The 22,782-nt window shown below is 28.7% G+C and overlaps 2 protein-coding genes across 3 annotated transcripts; both read right to left on the bottom strand.

Annotated features, from left to right (window-relative positions):
- Positions 1-218: 218 nt before the first annotated feature.
- On the bottom strand, positions 219-14,522 carry LOC100648212 (putative inorganic phosphate cotransporter). 2 transcript variants are annotated; one of them, XM_003397435.4, is made up of 8 exons: positions 14,062-14,522; positions 10,548-10,684; positions 8,261-8,561; positions 5,631-5,887; positions 4,463-4,612; positions 3,294-3,668; positions 2,985-3,197; positions 219-2,835 (listed from the first exon to the last, which is right to left on the bottom strand). In XM_003397435.4, exons 1-7 carry the CDS (start codon positions 14,114-14,116, stop codon positions 3,033-3,035), a joined length of 1,440 nt encoding a protein of 479 aa, XP_003397483.1. In that variant the 5' UTR covers positions 14,117-14,522; the 3' UTR covers positions 219-2,835; positions 2,985-3,032. The 2 variants fall into 2 exon arrangements, with proteins under 2 accessions (XP_003397483.1, XP_048264958.1); XM_048409001.1 differs by lacking the exon at positions 14,062-14,522 and adding an exon at positions 11,296-11,847.
- Positions 14,523-14,906: 384 nt separating this feature from the next.
- LOC100648098 (structural maintenance of chromosomes protein 4) lies at positions 14,907-21,022 on the bottom strand. Its single transcript, XM_003397434.4, has 9 exons — positions 20,802-21,022; positions 20,290-20,575; positions 20,009-20,200; positions 19,756-19,932; positions 19,392-19,684; positions 19,058-19,337; positions 18,354-18,950; positions 15,707-17,868; positions 14,907-15,172 (listed from the first exon to the last, which is right to left on the bottom strand). The coding sequence occupies exons 2-9, from the start codon at positions 20,530-20,532 to the stop codon at positions 15,040-15,042; spliced, it is 4,077 nt and encodes a 1,358-aa protein (XP_003397482.3). The 5' UTR covers positions 20,533-20,575; positions 20,802-21,022; the 3' UTR covers positions 14,907-15,039.
- Between the last annotated feature and the right edge of the window lie 1,760 nt (positions 21,023-22,782).

Raw genomic sequence — 22,782 nt, 5'->3', positions numbered from 1 at the left:
ACACAGTGAATATTACATATACTCTATGTTGGAAGGGAAATACACTCTAGTTGAAGATTAAGATAATTTATAATTCCATTGTCAAATCTTCGATAGAAATCGGTACGACTTCACATCTCGAATTGATAAATCTTTAATGACTGTGCAAAATCTTGCAATATCTACATGATAGCTTACATGCATGCTTATATCGAAAATTTAATAAAACTGGACGACCGTAATAGACAAATAATTTGTATTTCGATTATAATTACATTATAATTACCAACAGATTTCGTTTCATTCGATATACTTATACATTGATTGTTTAAATTTAACGTAATACATTTAATTATCCAATTGGAAAATCTCTCAACTGTTCGTCATATTTCACCAGCCAGGGAGAAACTTCTCAATTGTTAGCTCGTTAAAGTTTTATCTTTACTCCTATAATTATATCCATATCTCACGAATGATTGTTTTTCATGAAAGTGCAACGACCCATCGTTCTAAGCATTTTTAAATAGTAAACTAATTGAACGACTTATTTATAAGCGAATATTAGTAATAAATCAAGATGAGATTCTGTTAGAACAAGTAAGACTTCATTTTGTTTAACTTATAAATATCTTTTTGCTTTTAGTAAATACATCGATTTAAATCTTCTAAATATTATATGAAAAGAAAGTTCGATAAAAAAGGTGCTTTACCTCAGGAATTTAAAAAATGATTAAAAAATTGTTTTAAGAATAAATTATAATTGCAAAATAAATTAATCTCGGATACTAGAATGTACTTAAGAAACAGCAGCTATAATGGTATGCATATAAAATTAGATTCTAGGTTACATTGTACGTAAAAATAAATATATATAGTAACAAAGGATAGTTTAGTAGATATCGTGTAAATCGTTACATTAGTTTGTATCTAATAATTATTTTATTTTTAACAAAAATATGTAAAATTTGTGTTTGTACACACGTGCGCGCATTATTGTATAAATAAATTGTGTTGTTTGAACAGTTTTACCTATATCTTTTTATTTTCATTTTCATTTTCATTTTAGATACATTATTATCTAATTAGATCAGAATTATTAAAGTACAATAATTTCTAAAAATCACATAGCTACAACTTCTTTTATATTGTACACAATATACAACGTTAGATAATTTCATACATAATTTACTAAAAAAAAAATATCATACTACCAATTGATTCTAAGTAACGAAGTAGTATTATTGCTAAAATTCAAATTTCTTTCTAATATCATTTGAAACTTGAAAAAGTGCTACTGACATTATAAATATTTTCGATATTTATTGCATTTCTTTATTTGAATTCATGTATCATGTAGTTTTAATTAAGGGGGCTCGCGATCGAACTCTATTCATATAGAAAACTGTACAGTTTTATGAAATATTTTCTTCGAAATTAATGTAGTAATACCAATGAAATTTGAATCACGTACCCTGTTATTTTTAATACATTAATAAATTTAATTGCTAATAATTCTAAATGAATCGGATACTCGGTACTTTATATACCTTTCAGCAAAAAAGTTACATGATTTTTAGTATATCGTTTAAAAACTGATAAATTATCATTTTTGTTCTCCGAATATAGACGTTATTTTCCAAATTCCTTCATTCAATACGTTCATTACCCTCGTAAGAATCAGTACTAAAGATATGATTAAGAGAAAAATGTTTTTCTGATAAGCTAAACTTTGCCTAGAACCAGCAAAATGTACAAAAATTATGCAGTAATTAGATGGAACTAGGATAAGAAACGCAGGAAGAAAAATAAGAAAAATTTATCAGCATGCAAAAAAAAGAAAATTGGAATATACATTCCAAGAACAGGAGAAAGATGATCCTGCTTATGGAGCAGAAATTCATTAAAAGAATATAGATTTTTTTCTCACTTTCTCTTTAATCTTACCTTTAGTGTACAAAATTGCACTATATTTTAACACAACCTGCAGAAATATCTATACGTACGTTTGGATTCTGTAATAAAAAAAGATTTTTTTACATTTTTTGGTTACGAGTCCCCTTAAATAAAAAAATATCATTCTATACATGTTAGATATTTTATTTAGATCAAGAGAACGACTCTCTTTCAAAGAATAAATGTAAGATATTGATGTTTGTTTAACATAGTGATATTGATGTTTATTTAACATGTCATAAAGAAGGATACCTATATTTATGAGATAACCTAATATTTTATTAAAGGCTTCACGTTACCTCTTTCATTCAAGATATTCTAAATTTTGATATGTTACAAGTTAAATTCTTTTTTTAATCTCAGACCTAAATAAAAATTGGTCTTATTAAACTGTTTGATGAAAGATTTGACTCAAGACTAGAATATAGCAAAAGCAATCTTACGAACGTGGAAACGAACAGTATATTATCGACGCTAATCATCTACATATACATGTATATTATATATACTTAGTTTTGTAAAGCACAGCCTCTTTTTCATTATCTTAGCCGTTCTGTCGTCTAAACATCCTAAATCGTTTCTGTACAAAGAGATATTGTCTCTATCCCTTACACTTAAAATTACGTTTAATAACTTTTTTGATATTTACTAATATAAATACATATATCACATTGTCGATTATCAACCACGTTGAAGAAGAATATATTTACTGTAAATCATTGGTCGCAATCGGCACGAATCATAAATTTAATGTTTGCGGAAGATTAAATACATTTTGTATTCCACCTAGACTCTAGAGATTATTTAACATATTGATTGTTTGAAAAGAAACTTTATGAATGAAAAAATGAAGGAAACAATTTCAAGAATTCTTGGATCTTAAAATTGATCGTTCCTCTAAATCTGAAATAATAAAAGTAGTTAGTCATTGATTAGATATATCGAATTACATATATAGAAATTACTTAGATCCAATTTGTATACGTATATGATGTTACAGAGAAACCACATACGGTTCAAGTTTTATTTGAAAAAACATTTTGGAAACGTACATGGCGCTTGCGACGTTGACAGAACATAACCCAAATATTTCTGCATATTCATATAACTGTTAATTCTTTCTCGCTTTGTTCTTTGATATTCGTAGTTTCAGGATTGTTCCATGGTTGAATTTCAGTACTGCCAAAAATAACAAACATTAAATTTCCTAGAATATAAATAGCAGCGGACAAGTAGAATACTATATTCCACTGGGTCACATCTTTCTGCAAGGAAACAAATTAAGAAAATAATTAAATTAACATACGTAGTTATCGGTGAAAAATGTCACAGTTAAGATAAAATTTCTTCGACTTAACTACCTCGTCTTTTGTGATTATGCCGCAGACTATTGGTGCGATTATTGCAATTATAGATGCTATACAATTTGTAATGGACATCAACGTGCCAGCGAAATTTGGACTTATGTCGATATGATTAATTTGATATCCGGATAGAGATCCAGCATTTAAACCTACAGCTATCACAAGGATAGTTGTAGCCACGGTGGCATCGTGCACCGATATCGTACCAAGGCAAATCAAAGCTATCGCCGGTCCCCAGTGTGCAATCGAATTGCAAACTTTTCGAATTACTTCTCTTGAGATATTCTTCTTTAAAGCATAATCAGCTAACCAGCATGTTGGAAAGCTTAGTATCCACATCGTCAAATAAGGGAGCGCTGATATCCAACCATTCTGAAAAATCGAGATATCTATTTCAATGTAACAATTTCACATTCTGTTAAATATCAACGATACGTTACGAACATGTTTTATAACTTTGCCGATCATATGGCAAATACATAATATCGTCCACGTGATGTCGTAAATTGAAAAAAATTCAAGAACATCGTAAACTTCGATAACACAATAGGACATAGCGAGGAATATTTATCAACATGAGTATTCTTATCTTGATACGATTGTCTATGATGTAGTGTATAATTTACTATCGAAGATGTTATCGACCTTTATGTGTCTGATTATCAGAAAAACAAAAGCTAACAGCAATCAGTAGCAGCGAAAAATTGAGCATACTATTTATCTATTAACTATTATCGTTAAATGAAATAAAAATTACAGTCATGTATGTGTACGCTGTACAATATCTTGAAGAAAATGAGCCAAATTTCAATTGACATTCGATTGATAATTTCCCTAAACGTAATGAATTACTCCCGAAGAAAAAAATGAAGAAAATGAAGAAAATACTGATAATCTCACCGTTAATCTACTACAGTGAGTTTGCATGTGTAACAAAATTGCAAAATTTTAAAAGACCGTTCGTACAATACGACATTTCTACAACACATATAAGAAAATTGGAAGAAACCCTTGTATGGTACACAACACAGTTTTGCCCTAACACGGTTTTTACGTAATAGGAAGCTCGTTCTATTTTGCGATGTAGTATATATGTTAAATTTCAATTTTAATGTTTCAGTGTTTTATCTATATTTTATCTATTAAAGTATTATATTATTACGTACCTCCTCCAACTTAAATTTTAAGATATTGTTCATGTAAATTGGTAGTTCTGTGATAAGAGTCCAAAAGCCCCAATTTTGTCCACAATGTACAATTATAAGAGCCCACATCGGTACTGAGGTGAATATAGCTTTCCATGGTGTTTTCAGCGCCTTTGGAGAATCACATACATAAAACATACATCAATGATCCATAATTTCTAATATATTAACGTCCATGTTCGATAAAATAGCTTAAAATATGTTATATTTGATAAAATAAATGTAAGAATTGACTAATTATTCTGCTGTTTGATGTTTAAAAAATAAATTTTTAATCGATATATACATGTGTACTATCAAAGCAAAATTGCATAAAATATAGGTATTGTTTTTATAAAAATGACATTTATTTTAGTGTCTATGCGTCATTTATCGTCGCTTACATACGACAATACAACCTGTTAACTTTATCATAGATTTTTCTTCTAATGAACATTTCTGCCAAAAATATGTACATATTCGTATATCATACGGTAACGTTGATTTCTAAATAATTTTGCAAATGCATATTATGTTTTATGGTTTTTATGTTAGCGAACGACAAGTTTTCAATTGATCGATTGATATATACGGGTATATATATATACATACATGTATATGTGTTTACATCTAGTAGATTATATCATAAAATATGATTTCTAGATACATGTTGGATAATCATATTGTTTCATTGCATCGTTTTCCTCACAACACTGACGCATCATGTTACATGGACACTTAATAATGTTTAGAGTACGTAGTGACGTAGTATTAATATATATTAATGCCCTAACGTAGGATAATATATATCACTGAAACATATATATGCGTCACTGAAATAACATTCACAACTATAAGAGGAAAGTTTACTCATATGGAAAATCTAATGCAAACGTTATACTAATCTGTAAATTAAAAAGTGACTTGTCAATACCGATGACGTTAAATCTATAATTCTCTTGAAATATGTTTCGAGTATTATACACACGATAAAAAGAAAGTACCTACGTACAGCAAGGTAAACCTTTCGATTTTATTATAGAGAGAAATAAAATATAAAACAGGATATATATCTACTAGACGTAAGAAGGAAAAGTACAAGCAATGTCGTTAGAAAATATAAATATCACTGGGAAGAAAATATTTTTACCGTTTTGTTATCTGATTTTTCTTTATCCCCGGGAGTTTTTAAGCTATCTTCTATATATCGCCTTTCTTTCTCCGATATCCCCGAGTGCTTAGAAGGACTATCCGAACCAAAAATGAAAAATACAATGGCCCAAATTATCGTTAAAACACCAAACGTATAAAAGATAGATGGCCAGCCAACACTTGAAGCTGCTAATTCTCCAGAAATTGGAAAACAAATCACGGTCCCAAATTGTGCCCCAGCGTAAGCAAGCGTACCTAAAATAAATATACGTACTATATTATGATATAAATATATACACATAGAATAATGTTTAAATGTGGAATTTCAGTTAATTACAATAACGTACTTGACAAAATACGACTTATAACAAAATGTTTATTGGATTGTTCGTACTAGAAAATGCACAGCGAAATTTAAGAAAAAATTAGAGGATTAATAATTTACTTTAAATTATTTTCCTTAATAATGATCTAAACATGTATAATACGATGTGTTCGTCAGACTTCAACGATATAACTAAATTTGACTTTTAGTTTATCGCCAATATTAAGTTTGAACAATTCTGTGCAAACAAGTACAAATCAGGTATTTTATGAGCATCGTTAAATCGGTCAAATAAAAATTTATCTGTGTCGAGGACATTGAATGGGAATATTATCGACAAGTTTGTTTATTTAAGGATTGTCGATTAAAAAAGCAAGTATTTTTCGATGTTAAGTTGGTTAAATTAAATAAATTAATATTGTACACCAATATCGATCAATGTAAATGATTTTAAACGAAAAGTACGTAATATAAGAAATCCGCGTGTTCACAGCGCTTCCTTAATGTTCCGTATTTTTGTAAACAAATATCGTAAAGTATAGAGTAGTAAAGTTCAAATTTAATCTAATAACCTTGCGATTGTGCTATCAGGAGTAATTCACTTGAAAACACTTTCTGAGTTATTTCCAATAAGTAACATACACTAATAATATAAACAGCATAACCGAATCAAGGGCAACGCGTTTTAAAAATGATCATCTATCATGGCATACGATGTATTTCCTTCTCTGTAATAACGAAAATTGAAAAAAACTAAAACATTTTTGTATCGTATAGTAAGTAGTAGATTGCGAATTTTACAACTACTTTGATGAATATTAATTGGATTAGGATAGCATTATTTAGCACGATTCGGTACAACTTGACGAGTTTATAAATTAATAAATACTGAAAAACTTAGATAAAAATACGAAACAATGCTACGTACGTACGCCAATATAAAAATGTTGAATCAGCAGTAATAGAAAGATTAAAAGTAAAATAACCGAATAATTATTAAAGTTATTATACAGGTATCTTAAAAATGTATTACATAAAGAAGGTTAACAATTCAAATTCTGGACGTATACGGCCAATTATACATTTATTGCACGTGTCAAAATAGAGGTCATGAGCATTGACCATTCAAGGATATGTATTGAGTATTCAAGGATTATCCTTCGTCGCTTGTTCTTTAGTGTGTAGTATGCGTATTACAGCATAGTTGATTAAGGAAATATAGGAAGGTCAGGAACCTTCGACTGACATAAAATAAGCTTACGCTATAGAATCGATCAATGTAATGACATATTCTGGGTCATACACAATATACAAAACGTTTCGCGTAACTAGGATAATCTGTGCTATATTATATTCAATCCAATAATATTTGTTGAATTTAAGAGTCACAGAATCGTTGTGATTAATGTTCGTTTTCCTAAATACCTTCTTAACGAGTATAAAGTATTTGCTAGTTTATATTTATATGACATTTTCATTTAATTCTTATTCGCAAAATCTTCTACCGCAACTTGGTGTTGCTAAAAATCTGAGACACCCTGTATATTCGCTATTTATTGCTTTTATTAATCGGAAAGTTCTACTATTCTTCATTTTTTTCTTACCTCTGCTTAATCGATCCTACTTAATTCGCTTTTTTATAGCTGACATTTCAATGGTTAGAATGCACAACACATACGTGTCAACTATCTGTAATTCATAAAAATTCCTGGTAATTATACAGAAAAGGGCACACTTCGCCAATTCCAATGATCTTGAAATATGTTGTCAAGGTTAACATTTTGAATATCTGTTTCCTACACACGTTACCGTTGTTCGGCTATAGTTTCTAGGTGATATCCGCAAAAAACTTTGATACAATTTATGTTACGATTATGTTTCATTCTGGAGTAAGCGGACGTATTTTTATATAGTCCAATCTAAATTCATCGATGACAGAGACAACCATTTTTAATACCGTGTAAATAAATATTGTGTAAACAAGGGTTATGGAGCGGCTGAAATAGAACCGGTTGACAGTAGGCAATCGGCAATGCACGCGTGAAATTGTTTTCAACGAATTTATTAATTGATACATAAAATGTTACACTATACTGCTCGTATATACCAAAAGGTTAGAGTCAACAGATGGTATGATGTAAGTACCAAATTCCTAAATAACCCGCGAGTAAAATTTTCGATCGACCAAATTATATCACGTCCAATTAATATTATATGCATAACAAATTAGCAATTATCCGTTACTTAAGACGTGGTAGTCTGTCTGATAGTTCTGTGAAAGATATTAATAAAACAGTTCTCACCAAGTCGTGCTCGTTCGGATGGCGGTGCCCACTTAGAAAGCAGAGTCTGTATACACGGTAAAAGACAACTCTGACACAGTCCCATGCCTACTCTACAAATACAAACACCAATGTAACTCCCATAATGAGCAACGATCGGTGTCAAAATGTTTATGATTCCGCAAAGCAGTACTCCAACACTGAGTAATTTTTGTGCGCTCCATACTGTAGCTATGTAGCCACTTGGTATTTGCATTATCGTGTAGCCCCAGAAGAAAGAAGAGAGAATCAGTGACTGCTCCGTCGATTTCCAATCGTAGACCTAATTACAACAGTCAAACATGGAACAATCGTTTTACAACAATGGTATGAAATAAAATTAACGTTATAAAATATGCGCGTAATTTCAATTTGAAAGATAGAATAACGATGCCTTGGAAAACTAATTGTCTTATAATTAGTACAATTGATATTATGCTAATCTTAATTATAGAATTTCAATTTTTATTATATATACATAGTATAATATATCGTTTTCATTACTAGGAAGATAACGTTAAATCTATTACATGGTACAGATACAATTTGTTTGACGAGCAACGGTAACAGTATATTGTACTGCGTAAATCATTCTGTGAAAGTATTCTCTAACTTTCCGCCCATTCTGTGTACATTATACATATACATATAAAGAGTATATATTCTTTTACTCAGTTTTGTTTTAATCGGCTCTCGCCTTAACCGGCCATATATTTTCGTTGCGAAACATACGAACGTAAAGGAAACTTTATGAAAAAAAGTTCGAGAAAAGGAACGAATATTGTATTTTTCTAAATTTAAGTTTGCTTCAATTTCAAAAGGAAAACGCGAAGAGATAAGGACACGTTTTAAAGGATTTAAAACGTGTTCCTTATCTCACATTTTGCATGTGATATCGAATTAATGTGTGTGTCATTATTTAATTTTTATTGCCTTGTTGATGTTTAACTAGATAATTGTCTTATATCTTGAATTTAAGGTTACATACAGAAAAGAAGACTACAGAAAATATAAAACTTATTTTCAGCAAAACTCGTTTACTCTATATTTATTACACTTATTTAATAACATAATACAAAGGGTGTTACTAAATCTTCAGTTTCTTGAAGAATTTATCGTTGCTTAATAGTATCCTATGTATGATTTGTATTAGACATTTTATTACTTTTTGAGATTATATACATGAATATAATAGAACCATATACATATATATACGTATGTATAAGCTCATTTAATATGGACGTATGTTTTGCTGAACTCCTCTTGTTTTCCTTTTCAAAAAACAACATCATTACGTTATCTCATGTAACTCTTTTCAAGAAAATATTTTATAACGGATTAAGTGATTCATTTTATGCTATATATGTACATCTAGGACGTTCATAACGTTATATAATGTACGAACGAATAGCAGTCCGAAGGCTACTGAATTTATCTCGATATTTTTCTAATGCCATAAAAATAATTATAGCAAATTATATTTATTATAGTATAAATATTATATTTATTTTCATGACTCACTGATTATTGTAAAAAATTACTGACATTTATTTTATATGAAAAATTTGGAAAATTTTAATCAAGTCGGTCAAATAATTACAAGATATTGTTTACACACTGCTTCTATATATTTTTCAACAACGATATTTTTTGTACGATCATCACAAAGATCACGTTTTAACGTCGCACAAGACTAAAGGAACATGTATAACATAAACGCGTATCCTTTATTTTATGACTGAATGATATAAGATTTTAAAGTAATATAACTAAATACTTAGAATAAATTATATTATCGACACGTATTGCGTAGATTTAAATAAGATCCAAGTATTTTATAAAATATATCTAATACATATCAACATTCAGATACAAATTTTCAATATTCTCGATATTCTCAATACTCTCGATATTCTTTAAACATTCGTTTATGTAAGAAAATTCTTATCAGATTTATATAACTAGTAAGGAAACGTATTTAGATTTCATAAACTCTTCGCTTTTCGTAAATTCAATGTTAATCATGTGGCAACAATGCCGATTATCTTAACAAAAATCTGCCTTAAACAAAATAGGCTACTTCCAATCATGATTCTAAAAGGATACTAAATAATTTGTTAAGGATACTAAATTTTAGAATAAATGAATATTTTATAAAGTGCAATTATAACATATCTTATATATTACTATGTAACAACTGTCACAAGATCCTAACTTTACCTATAGACTTAATACAAATTATATAGTCATGTACATATACATAATTTACCTCGAATGCATGATCAGTGCTTTGATCATTCTGTGTCATTGCAACAATAGCTACCGACATGCTCACTCGAAGACAATATCCAATTACCATTCCAAAGAACTGTAAAAGAATTTGCAGGTGTCTGATGCCGAGTCCACCTGCAAAAGTTTAATATTGTATGTTCTAATATTATAGATAATATATCTATACATATATGTGTGTTACAAAAATTTATATTTATTTTGTTATGTCCATGATTTCTTGGATGCAGTCTAAACAAAGGAGAATCATCTTTTGGACTCGACAGATTGGAACGCTCAACTCTGTTAATTAATTCGAAATTAAAAAATTAAATCACATATATTCGTTTTATAGGCTTCATCGTATATATTACGTATATCTCCTTCGCTATAATAAATCTATCTATTTCTATATCTTTGATCTAGCTGGAATCAATGATATCAAAGCTCGATAACTTGAAACTGTCACAGCTATTTTTTATGCTATTTATTATGTTACAAACATCTGTTTTTATAACAAATCATTGATAAGTAAGTTCGTAAAACATGTGTTGTTATCGTATTACTAATCTGTTATTTTATAAATGTAAACAAAACCATCCTCAAATGCGTAATCGATATTCCTAATTGCGTAAGTATAATATTTCTAATAAAATTGACTTCATACATCATACATATCTGTATGAAAAGATAAATTTTTTACATTTATTATGTTATACACAGTGACGGCTCGTGGATTTTATACTTACTACTGGTCTTGATTTTATACGTGCTACATGCACATGTAACCATAAACAGTCTCAAATTATTATTAAATCAGCTCGACGATATTTTTTAGCCACAAACATATCGGTAACCCTGCTATTGTATATAGATCACCTTTTCTTTCTTTGGTTCTCTGAACGATAGTCAAATTAGAAGTAGCCCTTTTCAGTGTTTTAATTTGAATGTTTTCCTCGGAAGATCGCGTAGAAAATAGTTGCCTTAACCAAGAATTCTCGGAATTCATATTTAAGGATTGATATACTCGCGTATTAAATTGTGATTCGAATTACATTAATACAACGAATAAAAAAGAACTTTTTAAGCATTCACATCAAAGATAACGAGCGAAACGCGCGACACTGACTACAGCACAAAACAAAATATCTTGAACAAAGAAAAGATTAGTGAGAATGTGAGGAAAGATATTAACGATAATAGCGACTATAGTATACATTGAACAGTGATAGACTTTTCTTTAGCCTAGAAGCGATTTTCAAATGCTGTGACCGTATCTGGCAGTGAGTCACAAAGAAATAACAGCGGAAAGCAAAAGTTACGATATCGACGATTTCCGAAATATTTTATTTCGTGCTGCAGCACGATAACACGTATTGAGTCCGCTCCTGTCCATACATTATTACAGATTTTCTGTGGTAATTTAATAATTTGGCAATATTTTATACTATACTTTACACGTACACCATTGAAAACCATTTACAGGATTGAAGAATGCAGATTCAGAACACAAATTTTCATTCAAATATTAATTTCATTTGTTAAAAACTTTCCGTATTGTATGTTCTAGAGCAAATAATCAAAAATAATCTTATAACTTCATCTTAACGAAAACAGTAAGAAATATTCTTAAGTAACGATTATATGTATATACATGTATATTCAAGATTTAATTCAAACGATTTTATTCGGTATAATATAATCGACGTACATATATAAAAATTTAATTCAATAGTATAAACTTGATTTACTATAAGTGATTAAAAAGTCGCCTATATCCTACAAATTCCTGCTCGATTTACTTGGTAATAAACTTATATATAGGTATAATAAACTTATATATATTATATATAGCCTTAAGAAACTAAATATATTGTATGTAACAAGAAGATATCGATTTAATTATGAAAGAAATAAACGATAAAAAAATCGTAATATTGCTGATGCATATTGATCTCACTAATCTCTCCGATTTCTCTGATTTCATTCAAGCATGAAAAACTTAAACGATAATATCAGTTGTCAAGAAAAACAAGATTAATAAAAGAATTGATAAACACATAAATTACATAAAAAACATCATAGATAAAACATTGAACAATTAACATTGAACGTACTGACCGTTTTCTGTACATATAAAACTTTGTTGATGAAGATCCAAATTCAAGCTATTTTTTTACGGCTATATATCTATAATATTTAAAAAATATTTCAATTATAATTCTAGCTTTTTTTTCTAAGATTATTTAACATTGTGAACATTTCATAGATCATTTTGTAAACTATATACGATAGAATTAGATCTCTATCCCTTTGTTCTTACTAATCTACTAGCTACAACTGTCTGAAAACGGCAAATAAAGTACAAAAAATATAAATTCAGAGTAAATAGATTTAAGACGCTTCCTTTAAAAAACTGTTTAGTCAAAAGCTATTGGCGCATTTATAAAAAGATACAAGGAATATTTATAATGAAATTTATGGAACTAGATGATATTATTTGCTTAACGCAAAAATTCCATTCAACTAGCAATTAATTTTAAAATTTATGGAACATTTTGGTTTTAGCATCACCACCGCTTTTATCGCTAAACATATTTATTCTATTACAAAACACTAAACTATGTACACGAAATTACAAACTGTCAGAAATAATTACGAAATATCAGAATAATTATTAAGTTAATAACTAACTCGCGTAACTAATCAAACATTTTTTAAAACAGAATAACTTTTTTAAAAGTGGACCAAATGACTTGTATTTTTTTGAAAAAAAATTGCGATTGATCGGAATCGTGAAAAAAAGGTAAAGGTCGCTTTTTACGACTTTCTTATCTACGCTTGTTATGAGAATTTAAATTTTCTACACATTTTGAAGATTTATGTCAGTCATGCATGTGTATATTATATTTATTTACTATATATATTCTAAATATATATGCTGAAAATTATATCAAAATTATTAAATGCGGAACGATTAATACAGAAACAAGCGACAGGCATCGAAAGATGTAAGAATCTTTAGATTTTAGACCGAAAATCGTGAAACACTGGATTTTTCACTCTTAAACGTTTATAACTCATAGAAACGTTAACCAATTTCGATGAAATTTTCATGTGTATAACTGACATAAATCTACAAAACGTATTGTTTCATTTCTTTCCGATTTTCATTATAAGCTCAGATAAGAACTGCAAATTTTTTAAAAGTATTTTACACGTCATCTAATAAACTAATCCTTCTACTTCTAAAAAAAACAAATCATTTGGTCGAATTGTAAAAAAGTTCTGTTTTAAAGTGTGTTTGATTACCTATCTTATGCAAGTAACGATATTAAATGTTGTTTACGACTTGAATTGTTATTCCATAACATGAATTGATAAAGTATCATTGCAAGTATCATTTAAAATTAGGCGTTATTAAATGTATACTTTAAAAATATTATAATTCGTAATTGTCCAAACATTAGAAATATCTCAAGGTTCAGCTTTAAATCAAAACTATATATATTTACCACAAATGGTCGTTGATCCTTTTTCTGTATTTTCTGCAGGTTCCTCGTTCTTCATAGCTGTAATTTCTGGTACTATCAAACACAGACTGTTCAAATTCTAATCTTTTACTAGATGATTATTCATCATACTTATATCATACATGTCTACTCCCCGCCCACTGACATGCAGCCTCTCCTTTTCCTTACACTTCTATCCCACTTCTTTGCAATTAGTTTCGAATGTTTGCTTCACCAGACTTCGAAAGAACATTGAACGTGTTTCAATGGACAAACGTAAAGATAATTATCAATTAGTCTCTTACACTTGACAGGTGATAACAATTACAGCATTATACGGATTAGAGAATTTAAGAAAGTGCCATTTTTCTTCGAAATACTAATTAATGATAAACTAATATAACAAGAAACAAATAAAATAGATAACAATATACAAGTTAATGAACTACTCTTTTATTTTAGTAATATGATGCATATTAATAAAATAATTTTCACTATGTCATTATACTCTAATACTATACAAAATGACATTGTTATTTACATTATTATATTTCAAAAATATTTTACACATTTTCATTTATTTTTTAGATGTTTAATTTGTTTAAGATTATGCTTGATTATTTCCATTTATATAAAACATTACCTTACCATCTTCAATACAAAAAACGGCATTTTTTTCAGCAAATTATTAATGAAATAATATTATACATATAATAATATCTTACATAAAATAATATCTTCATAATACTTAATTGGAAATCGTCTATTTTACCACCATATTATTATAATTATTATTTTTTCGAAAGAATCGTAATCGATTTTAATTTTTTCATTAAATTGTAGGTAAATACGTGTTTTTTTTTTTTAATTTATTTCTAGCTTACATATAATTTATGTTGGTCAGCATTTGCATTCTATTATGCATATAAAAATATATCTTCTACATACATTGAATATTAACAAACATATATATTTTATATTTTATATCTTGCGTTTCTTTTTTAAAGGTCTGCCGCAAGTATTGCCATCATTTATATTACTATTATTAATATTTGTATGTGTATTTTCACTAGGTGCTTTTTTTGGTGTTGGACATAGTCCTAATTCAGGCAATCTGAAAGAAAGTGATATACTAATATATAACGTACTTATTGCATAAAATTGTAATTTATGCATTTAGTTTTAATTCAAATGAGTGTATCAATAAAATTTCAACAATTATAATGTAATAATTATAACAAACAATACATTTCATAGCCTATTACTTTATATTATTTTGTACTATTTTTTCTGCATTTATTTTTCTGTATTTTTCTATAATTTACTAATATCATTTTACTATATTATATTTTACTCATTTTATTAGTGAAAAATGAATAAGAAGGAGAAGAGTTTGTTGGAAATATCAAATCTTTAAACTTTCGTTAATCTCTTGTTATATGTTATCATCATATATCATTTTTATTAATTAGAAATTAGCTTCTTATTATATTAATTATAGATAAATTATTGATCAATACCAGAAATTCCGAATTAATTTCTCGATATATTTCTAATATTTCAAACAAAATTAGTAAATATAACATAATTCGATCAATATAACTTTAAAACTGAAATGTATGAGTCTTAAAAGGTTCATTTTACTTACTCCACTGCATTCCCATTCGGTTCTCGAACTTTTTCCGTATTTTGTACAGTATTCATATTTTGTGTTGTACAATTTTCTTTGTGCTGACTTTGCATAGCAAATTGTTGTGTTTGTGTGGAATATAAACTTTTAGAGGATATTTGTGTGGGTGGGACAATTCCATTTTTTTCATAATACTTTTTCAAATCAACCGTAACACTCTTCGTACAGTTGTATGTTTTGTATATCCCAACCAGATAATCCGCAAGTTCAAACATATTCGATCTTAAAGATATAATTATAAATTGTGCATTTTTTGTCCTTTCCTTAATATAATTTCCAACAATTGAAACATTTTTAAAATCTAAGGCGGCATCTATCTCATCCATAAAATATAAAGGAGTGGGTTTATAGTGGTGTAGTGCAAACACAAGAGCCAAAGAGCTTAAAGTCTTTTCACCACCACTAAGATTGCAAATATTTTTCCAAGATTTCTTTGGAGGTCTTACGCTAAAAGCAATTCCTTCGCTAAAGGGATCTAAAGAATCGACCAATTCTAATTCAGCATCACCACCCAATGTAATCATTTGATACATCTCTTTCAATTTATCAGTAATGATAGTAAAACCTGCAAGAAACTCTTGAATTTTTCGACGCCTTGCTATTTCATAAATATCTCGTATTCTATTGCGTTCGGTAGTTATTTTTTCTAAATCAGCAGCACGTTGTAAATATAATGCATCTTTTTCTTTATATTCTGCTATAAGTTGCATATTTGGAACTTCCATAGGTAACTTTTTCTTAGCTTTTTGTAAATTTCCTATAAGAACTTTTTCTTCCAATTCATTAAGTTCCTCTTCTGTTAATTCTTTCAACTCTTCCACATTTTCACCAGGTATTATTTGAAGTTTTAAGTTTGCTATTTTTCTTGCAAAATCTGGTATTTTTTGATTTAAACCCTTAATTGTATTTCTATGCTCTTTTAATTTCTGATCGAGATCTATTTTAATTGCTTTCAGTTTATTCTCTCTAGCCTGCAAAATATCTAATTCTTCTTTAAAAGATGACATAGCTTCGTCTCTTTCTAAAAGAGCTTCTGTAAATTCCTCAAGCTTTTTTAAATATTCTTTTCCTTGCTCTTCTAATTTTTGCTTTTCTTTCTGAATATCACGGAGTCTTTGTTCACAAGTACGTACATCATTTTCTAAGCATTCTATTCGTTGCTCGGTTTTCTTTACATTTCTCTCAGCTGTTTTAATAGCAACTTGCAATCTGCATATTTCAGCTTTAGCTGTATCAATTGCTTTAGATAGGTCAGCTACCTTCTTTTGTTGACTTTTCACAGAACTCCCTGACAATGTATCTATTTCTTTATTAATACGAATTACCTGATTTTCAACAGTTTTTGAATTCTTTTGCACATTTTCCAAAGTTTCCTTTGCAGAGTTCATTACTTCCTTTAGCTGTTGCACTTTTTGTGGGTTTGATATTAATTCTACAGCTCTTTTCTCTTGAACTTTAATTTGTGCCAATAACGATGGTTCTTGTTCGCTTAATGTCTTCACTTCGATGTACAACTTTTCCTTATTAACTTTCATTTCCTTTAAACCTACATTTAACGTATGAATATGATTTTCTAAAGATTGAGATCTAGCTTTAAGTTGATTGCACTCTTCACAAATTTTATTCAAATCTGACTCTAGTGTTTCAATATCTGCTATACATATTTCATTTCTCACAACTTTTTGTCCCATTCTCCCTTTCATTGCAGTTTTTCCACCTCCACTCATTGTTCCTGACAATTCTATTAATTCGCCTTTCAAAGTAACTACTCTGAAACGTTTATAACCATATGCAATACGTGTTGCTTGATCTAAATCATTTGCCACTAACGTATCTTGTAATCCATAATAAAATGCTGGTAATACTCTTTCGTCTTCAACTTGTATAAGATCAAAAAGTCTTGGAACATTCTCAGGAGTTTGTATTCTTTGTTTACATTTTGATACCAAACGCTGTTGCTTTTCTAATGGTATAAACGTTGCACGTCCAATATCGTTTTGTCGAAGAAATGTTATACATGTTTGTGCAGTTGTTACAGTATCGACTACAATGTTATCTAGGGGACCACAGGCTGTTGAAACTGCAATATCATATTTGCTGTCTATAGCACCAAGATCACCCTATACATAAACAGATACATAAAATTCTTATTATACACATGTACTACAAAATACTTTATCTAGAAAGAGATATATTTATAATGCACTATATGTTTATTCCAAGCAATCTTCACAGCAATGAAGATGTACGTTATTCTAATTGAATAAAAATACCTTCCACTTTTTCTTGTACTTTCAAACAAACACACAATACCAAGTTACAGGGTATTTCACTTAAATTAAATATCTAAATTATTTCCATTGCTATTGAAGACAAAAAAAAATGACTAAAAGACATTTAAATTCCCTGAAAGTTACAATTTCCCTTGAGGATTATTCCAAGGTCATTGATATTTATTTACATACCAAATTCGACATATTTTTTATAATTGTGATCGACAATTGTAGTCGACATCAAGACAAGTTCAACAACACGATGACCTTGAAATAATTTTAAACGGTATGATAGCAATATTCAGTCATCAAGTCACTATTAATTTACATACCAATCTTCCAAAAACACCAGGAATTCTACCTTCCCTTTTTTCCCTCATTAAACTGTCTATAATTTTGTTCCTTGACTTGTTTGCTTGCATAGCAAGTTTTTGTTCTTCAAATGAAATTCTCATTCTTTTCAGCTTTGAAGTCATTTCAATTTCCTTTGTTTTCATCTCTTTTAAATCTTGTTGTGCCTTTATTAATTCTCCTTCACTAGAGGGAATTTTGTTTTCTAAGCTGTGTAGTTGTTCTTTTCGTGTCATTAAATTATCTATTGTTAATTTTAAAGAATCTTTTAATTTTTCTAATTTTTCTTTCTCTGTTAATTCTATAGAAGTATACAGTTCTAACTCAGATTTAGCAATATCAAATGCCGCTTGTGCTTGATTAACATCCTTTCTTAAAGATATTAGCTCTTTCTCAAGTTCTGAACGGTCATTCAACAATGGTTTAGTCTTCTTACTTAATTCAGCCATCAACTTTTCTAATACTACTTCCTCTTTTTCCTTATTTTTCGAGTGTTTTTCAGCGAGTTCCTCACATTCTTGGATATCTTTTATACTTTTTTCTGGGACTCTATACAGTTCTTCTAATTTAGATTTTTCCTATAGAGAATATTTAATTATTTATTTATTATAATTAATAATTAGTAATAAAATTAATAAAATAATTATCCTAATCTTTTTTATAAGGATAATAAAATAAATTTTACTGTTTTTAAAGATGCAATGTTAGCTTTTCGTCTTTTATTTGTTTCCACTAATTCTGCATGAAGTGATTCGTCATATTTTCGAATTTTATCAAATTCTGTTGCAATTTCATCCTTGCGTTTCTGTAAATTGTTCCATGTTGCACTTTTTTCCTTAATCACTTTGTTCTTCTGCTCTTTATCACGATAAATTTCTTCCATTTTGTTTAAGAGATCTGATAAATCTTTATCCATTTCATTAATTTTATTTTCCTGTTCCATAATTTCTTTTGATGTTTCAAATCTAAAAAAATTTGTTGTAAAACTCAAGCACAGTATAGTTTTCAAGATAGTTTACCTTTGATAACAATAAAGTTGATGCTGTAATTTCGTAATTGCATTTTCTAATTGCAAATATTGAATAGCTTCTTGCATGGGTTCTTCAAGAGCTGCTTTCTCTTTTTCAACAATTTTAAGGCGGTTTAATTTCTCCACCCTATGTTCTGATAAAAGTTCTATTTTGTTTGATAGTTTTTCTAATGGTTCCTTATAACGAACTGTTCCAATTATATCTTCCAAAAACTCAAGCATACCAGTATCATTTTCATTTTGTGCCTTAGGCTTCATCATTGCTATTTGTTCAACTTCGCCCTAATAATATAATATAATGTAATATAACGTAAAATTATATATTGTAAAGTAATAAATAATAAAATGCATACCTGTAAAATTAGAAAGCGATTGTGATCTAAATCTACACCATAAGATCTTAAAAGTTTTGCAATCTCTTTGAATTGTACTTTTTTTTTATTTAGTTCATAATAAGATGAATTATCTTTAAATGCTGTTCGCGATATAACAAATTCACTGTTTGGCACTATATCATAATCCATTTGCAACTGGAAAATAAAGAGAAATAACATTACTAATTCATAAAACTTGATAAAAGATAATCTTTTCTAATATGTAATATACCTTATCAATTATTTTTTGGAAATATACAGATACTGTACAGCTATTAACATCCTGATATTCATTCGAGTTATGTATTAAAACTGATATCTTTTTTGATCTAATCTTAGATGCTCTATACCCAAATACAAATAACATTGAATCTATAACATTGCTTTTACCACTACCATTTGGTCCAACAATTGCTGAAAAGCACTATAAACAAAGAAAATTAGTAAATCGATGCTGTGACTTCCAGTTTATCAATAATTCTTATTGATACTTTTTAGTTATCTAATATTTACCTTGTGAAATGGGCCAATAACCTGTGTACCTCCGTAACTTTTGAAATTTTCATTAACAATCTTAGTGATCATTAATCTAGGACCATTAACATCAACTTCATTAATTACTTTAAGAGGTGGTGGTATATATATATCATCATCCACCTTTATTCCACCTTCTTCATCTTCGTGTAAAACATTCTCTTCATTAACTTCCATATTGGCTTTAGGAAGACTTTCATTAATACGATTTTCCTCGACCATCCTATTTCTCAATCTATAATATATTTTTCATCCGCAACACAATCTACATTAAAAGATGTAAATTCATATTGTGAAATGGTAGAGGTTAGATACATATCGATATCCAAAAGATGAAAAATATCTATGTGTTACTAATTGATTATATATTTTCCATAAATTAGTAATCTAGTCCAAACTAATTAAATAGCTTTATTATATAAAAAAACAGGACAAAGAAAGATTTATATCAGTCTTCTATATATACATGTCACATTTCTGTAAAAACTTACGCTTGATATTATCATAGAAACCACAAATACACTTCCGAAATTAAATTTTGGTTCATATTACAATACAATTCACCATGATTTTGTTTCTAAATACAAGTATTAACACTTTTTGTTTAACATAGTAAATAAATTACATTTGAAAGAAACGAATCAAAGGACGCCGTACTAAATTCAAATTTAAATCGTAACGTACAGATAATCAACTGCAACATTCTTTACGGACAAAATATGAGAGCTATGTATGTTATAATGAATATGATGCATATTATAAACGTATATGTACATATATACAAATATATAATATAAATCGAATTTAAAATGCAATTTTAATTACAGAATTGTTATACCCATACATATATTATATGTGTCCATTATATTAAATCTGGTTATATACATTATGATCTTTAAGTAAGTCTTATAAGTTAATATTAAACTAACAAACATAATAATCATAAACATATATAAGTTATAAGAATACAGTAATAGAAGCGTCAACTCAGTAGTTGCATTCACTGATTAGTAAGTGTATATACATTTGCTACAACACATTAGTGAAAGTAGAATTGAGCGTTTCTGGCAGCGTATTGTAGTACCCGCCTAACCTACAGCGCGACAGCCGAATAAAATGAGACCTAATTTAAACTTAATTCTTGTCTTTTTTTCATAGTTTATATAGGTTCAAGTTAAGTGTAATTTTATTTGGCTGCATCAATAGTTTTTTGCAAAAGTCATACATGGTTACAGATTTTGTACTTTCATTGAATTTTTTGCGATGCGAAAAAATATTATTTGGATTTGTTTAAAAAACTGCTTATAAAAAATATATAATATGTAACAACATTTGTAAATAAATAATTCCTTGTTATAAAATTTAAGTGTAGGATTTGAATGTATATTCAAGCCCTGCAAAAGGTCACGCTGTCCCTGTATGTACTTCAGACACAAATATTTCAAAATTGAATGATAGGAACGATATACTTATTAAGGGGGTCTATCGTCTAGTCTACAAATTTGAAAAAATAGAAAAATTTTTTTTAATATTTCCAAAGTTTAGACATTCAAGAATATGCCCTTAAAAGGATTTTTCAATATTTCAATTATTTTATGAGTTACAGTCATTTTGTGACGCGGCATCTGCTCTTGTCCTGCTTTGCGACCAGGCTTTCAGGACATAAATTAAAATATCGCAAATTAAATTTAAGTTACAATAATAATCTTAAAAAAAAAAAAAAAAAAAAAAATGTAATAATGCATGGCTATGTCGTACCGTCGCGTATCGGTACTTTTGCTTGAACCCACCCCACAACCAGAATTCAGCGTTTATTCTGGAAAAAATCATGTAAAAAAGAATATGTAAAAAACCTGGAAATAATAAACAAAAAAAAGACGCGGCATTTGCTCCAGTCCGACTGGAACAAATGAACACTGGACGGTAGACTCTGCCCGAGTACCTAGTATAAATACCCTCATAAAATCTTTATTGTATTTTATCCCTCTTTAATGTATTTTTAATTCAATAATTCAATTGGAACGATGTTTGATGAACGATGTTCTGAAACCCAAAATAATAACAAACCGTTAAATTCGTTAATATGGATTTTTGCTTCGAAGCATATCCACGCAGGAACGCAGATAATTCAAATTTCCACTTTCCTCGCAGTATGTATTTTTAATGAAGGTTTTATACCCATATTAAAAATCTTAAGTGTCATGGGAATCACGATTGATTGTACCATTCTATGAGTAAAATTGCCGGAAACTTGTCTCAAAACTTTAAACGCGTTTTTCTCGAAACTACTTTTTTCGAGTTGGCGTGCACGATATCTCAAGTTTTAATAAACCGATTTATTTGAAATTTGGTGTGAATATTCCTTGTATATTCCTCTATCGCCTGAACCACTCACAGATTAAAATTTTTATTTTACTATTTTTAAATAATTCGGAATTGCTAAAAAACATGCAAAAAAGGAAACTTTATCTT

Source organism: Bombus terrestris, chromosome 9, assembly GCF_910591885.1.
Source record: "Bombus terrestris chromosome 9, iyBomTerr1.2, whole genome shotgun sequence".
In the NCBI taxonomy this organism is placed as follows: Eukaryota; Metazoa; Arthropoda; class Insecta; order Hymenoptera; family Apidae; genus Bombus; species Bombus terrestris.
Note: the sequence above shows the minus strand (reverse complement) of the source record. Positions and strands in the feature narration are given on the sequence as shown.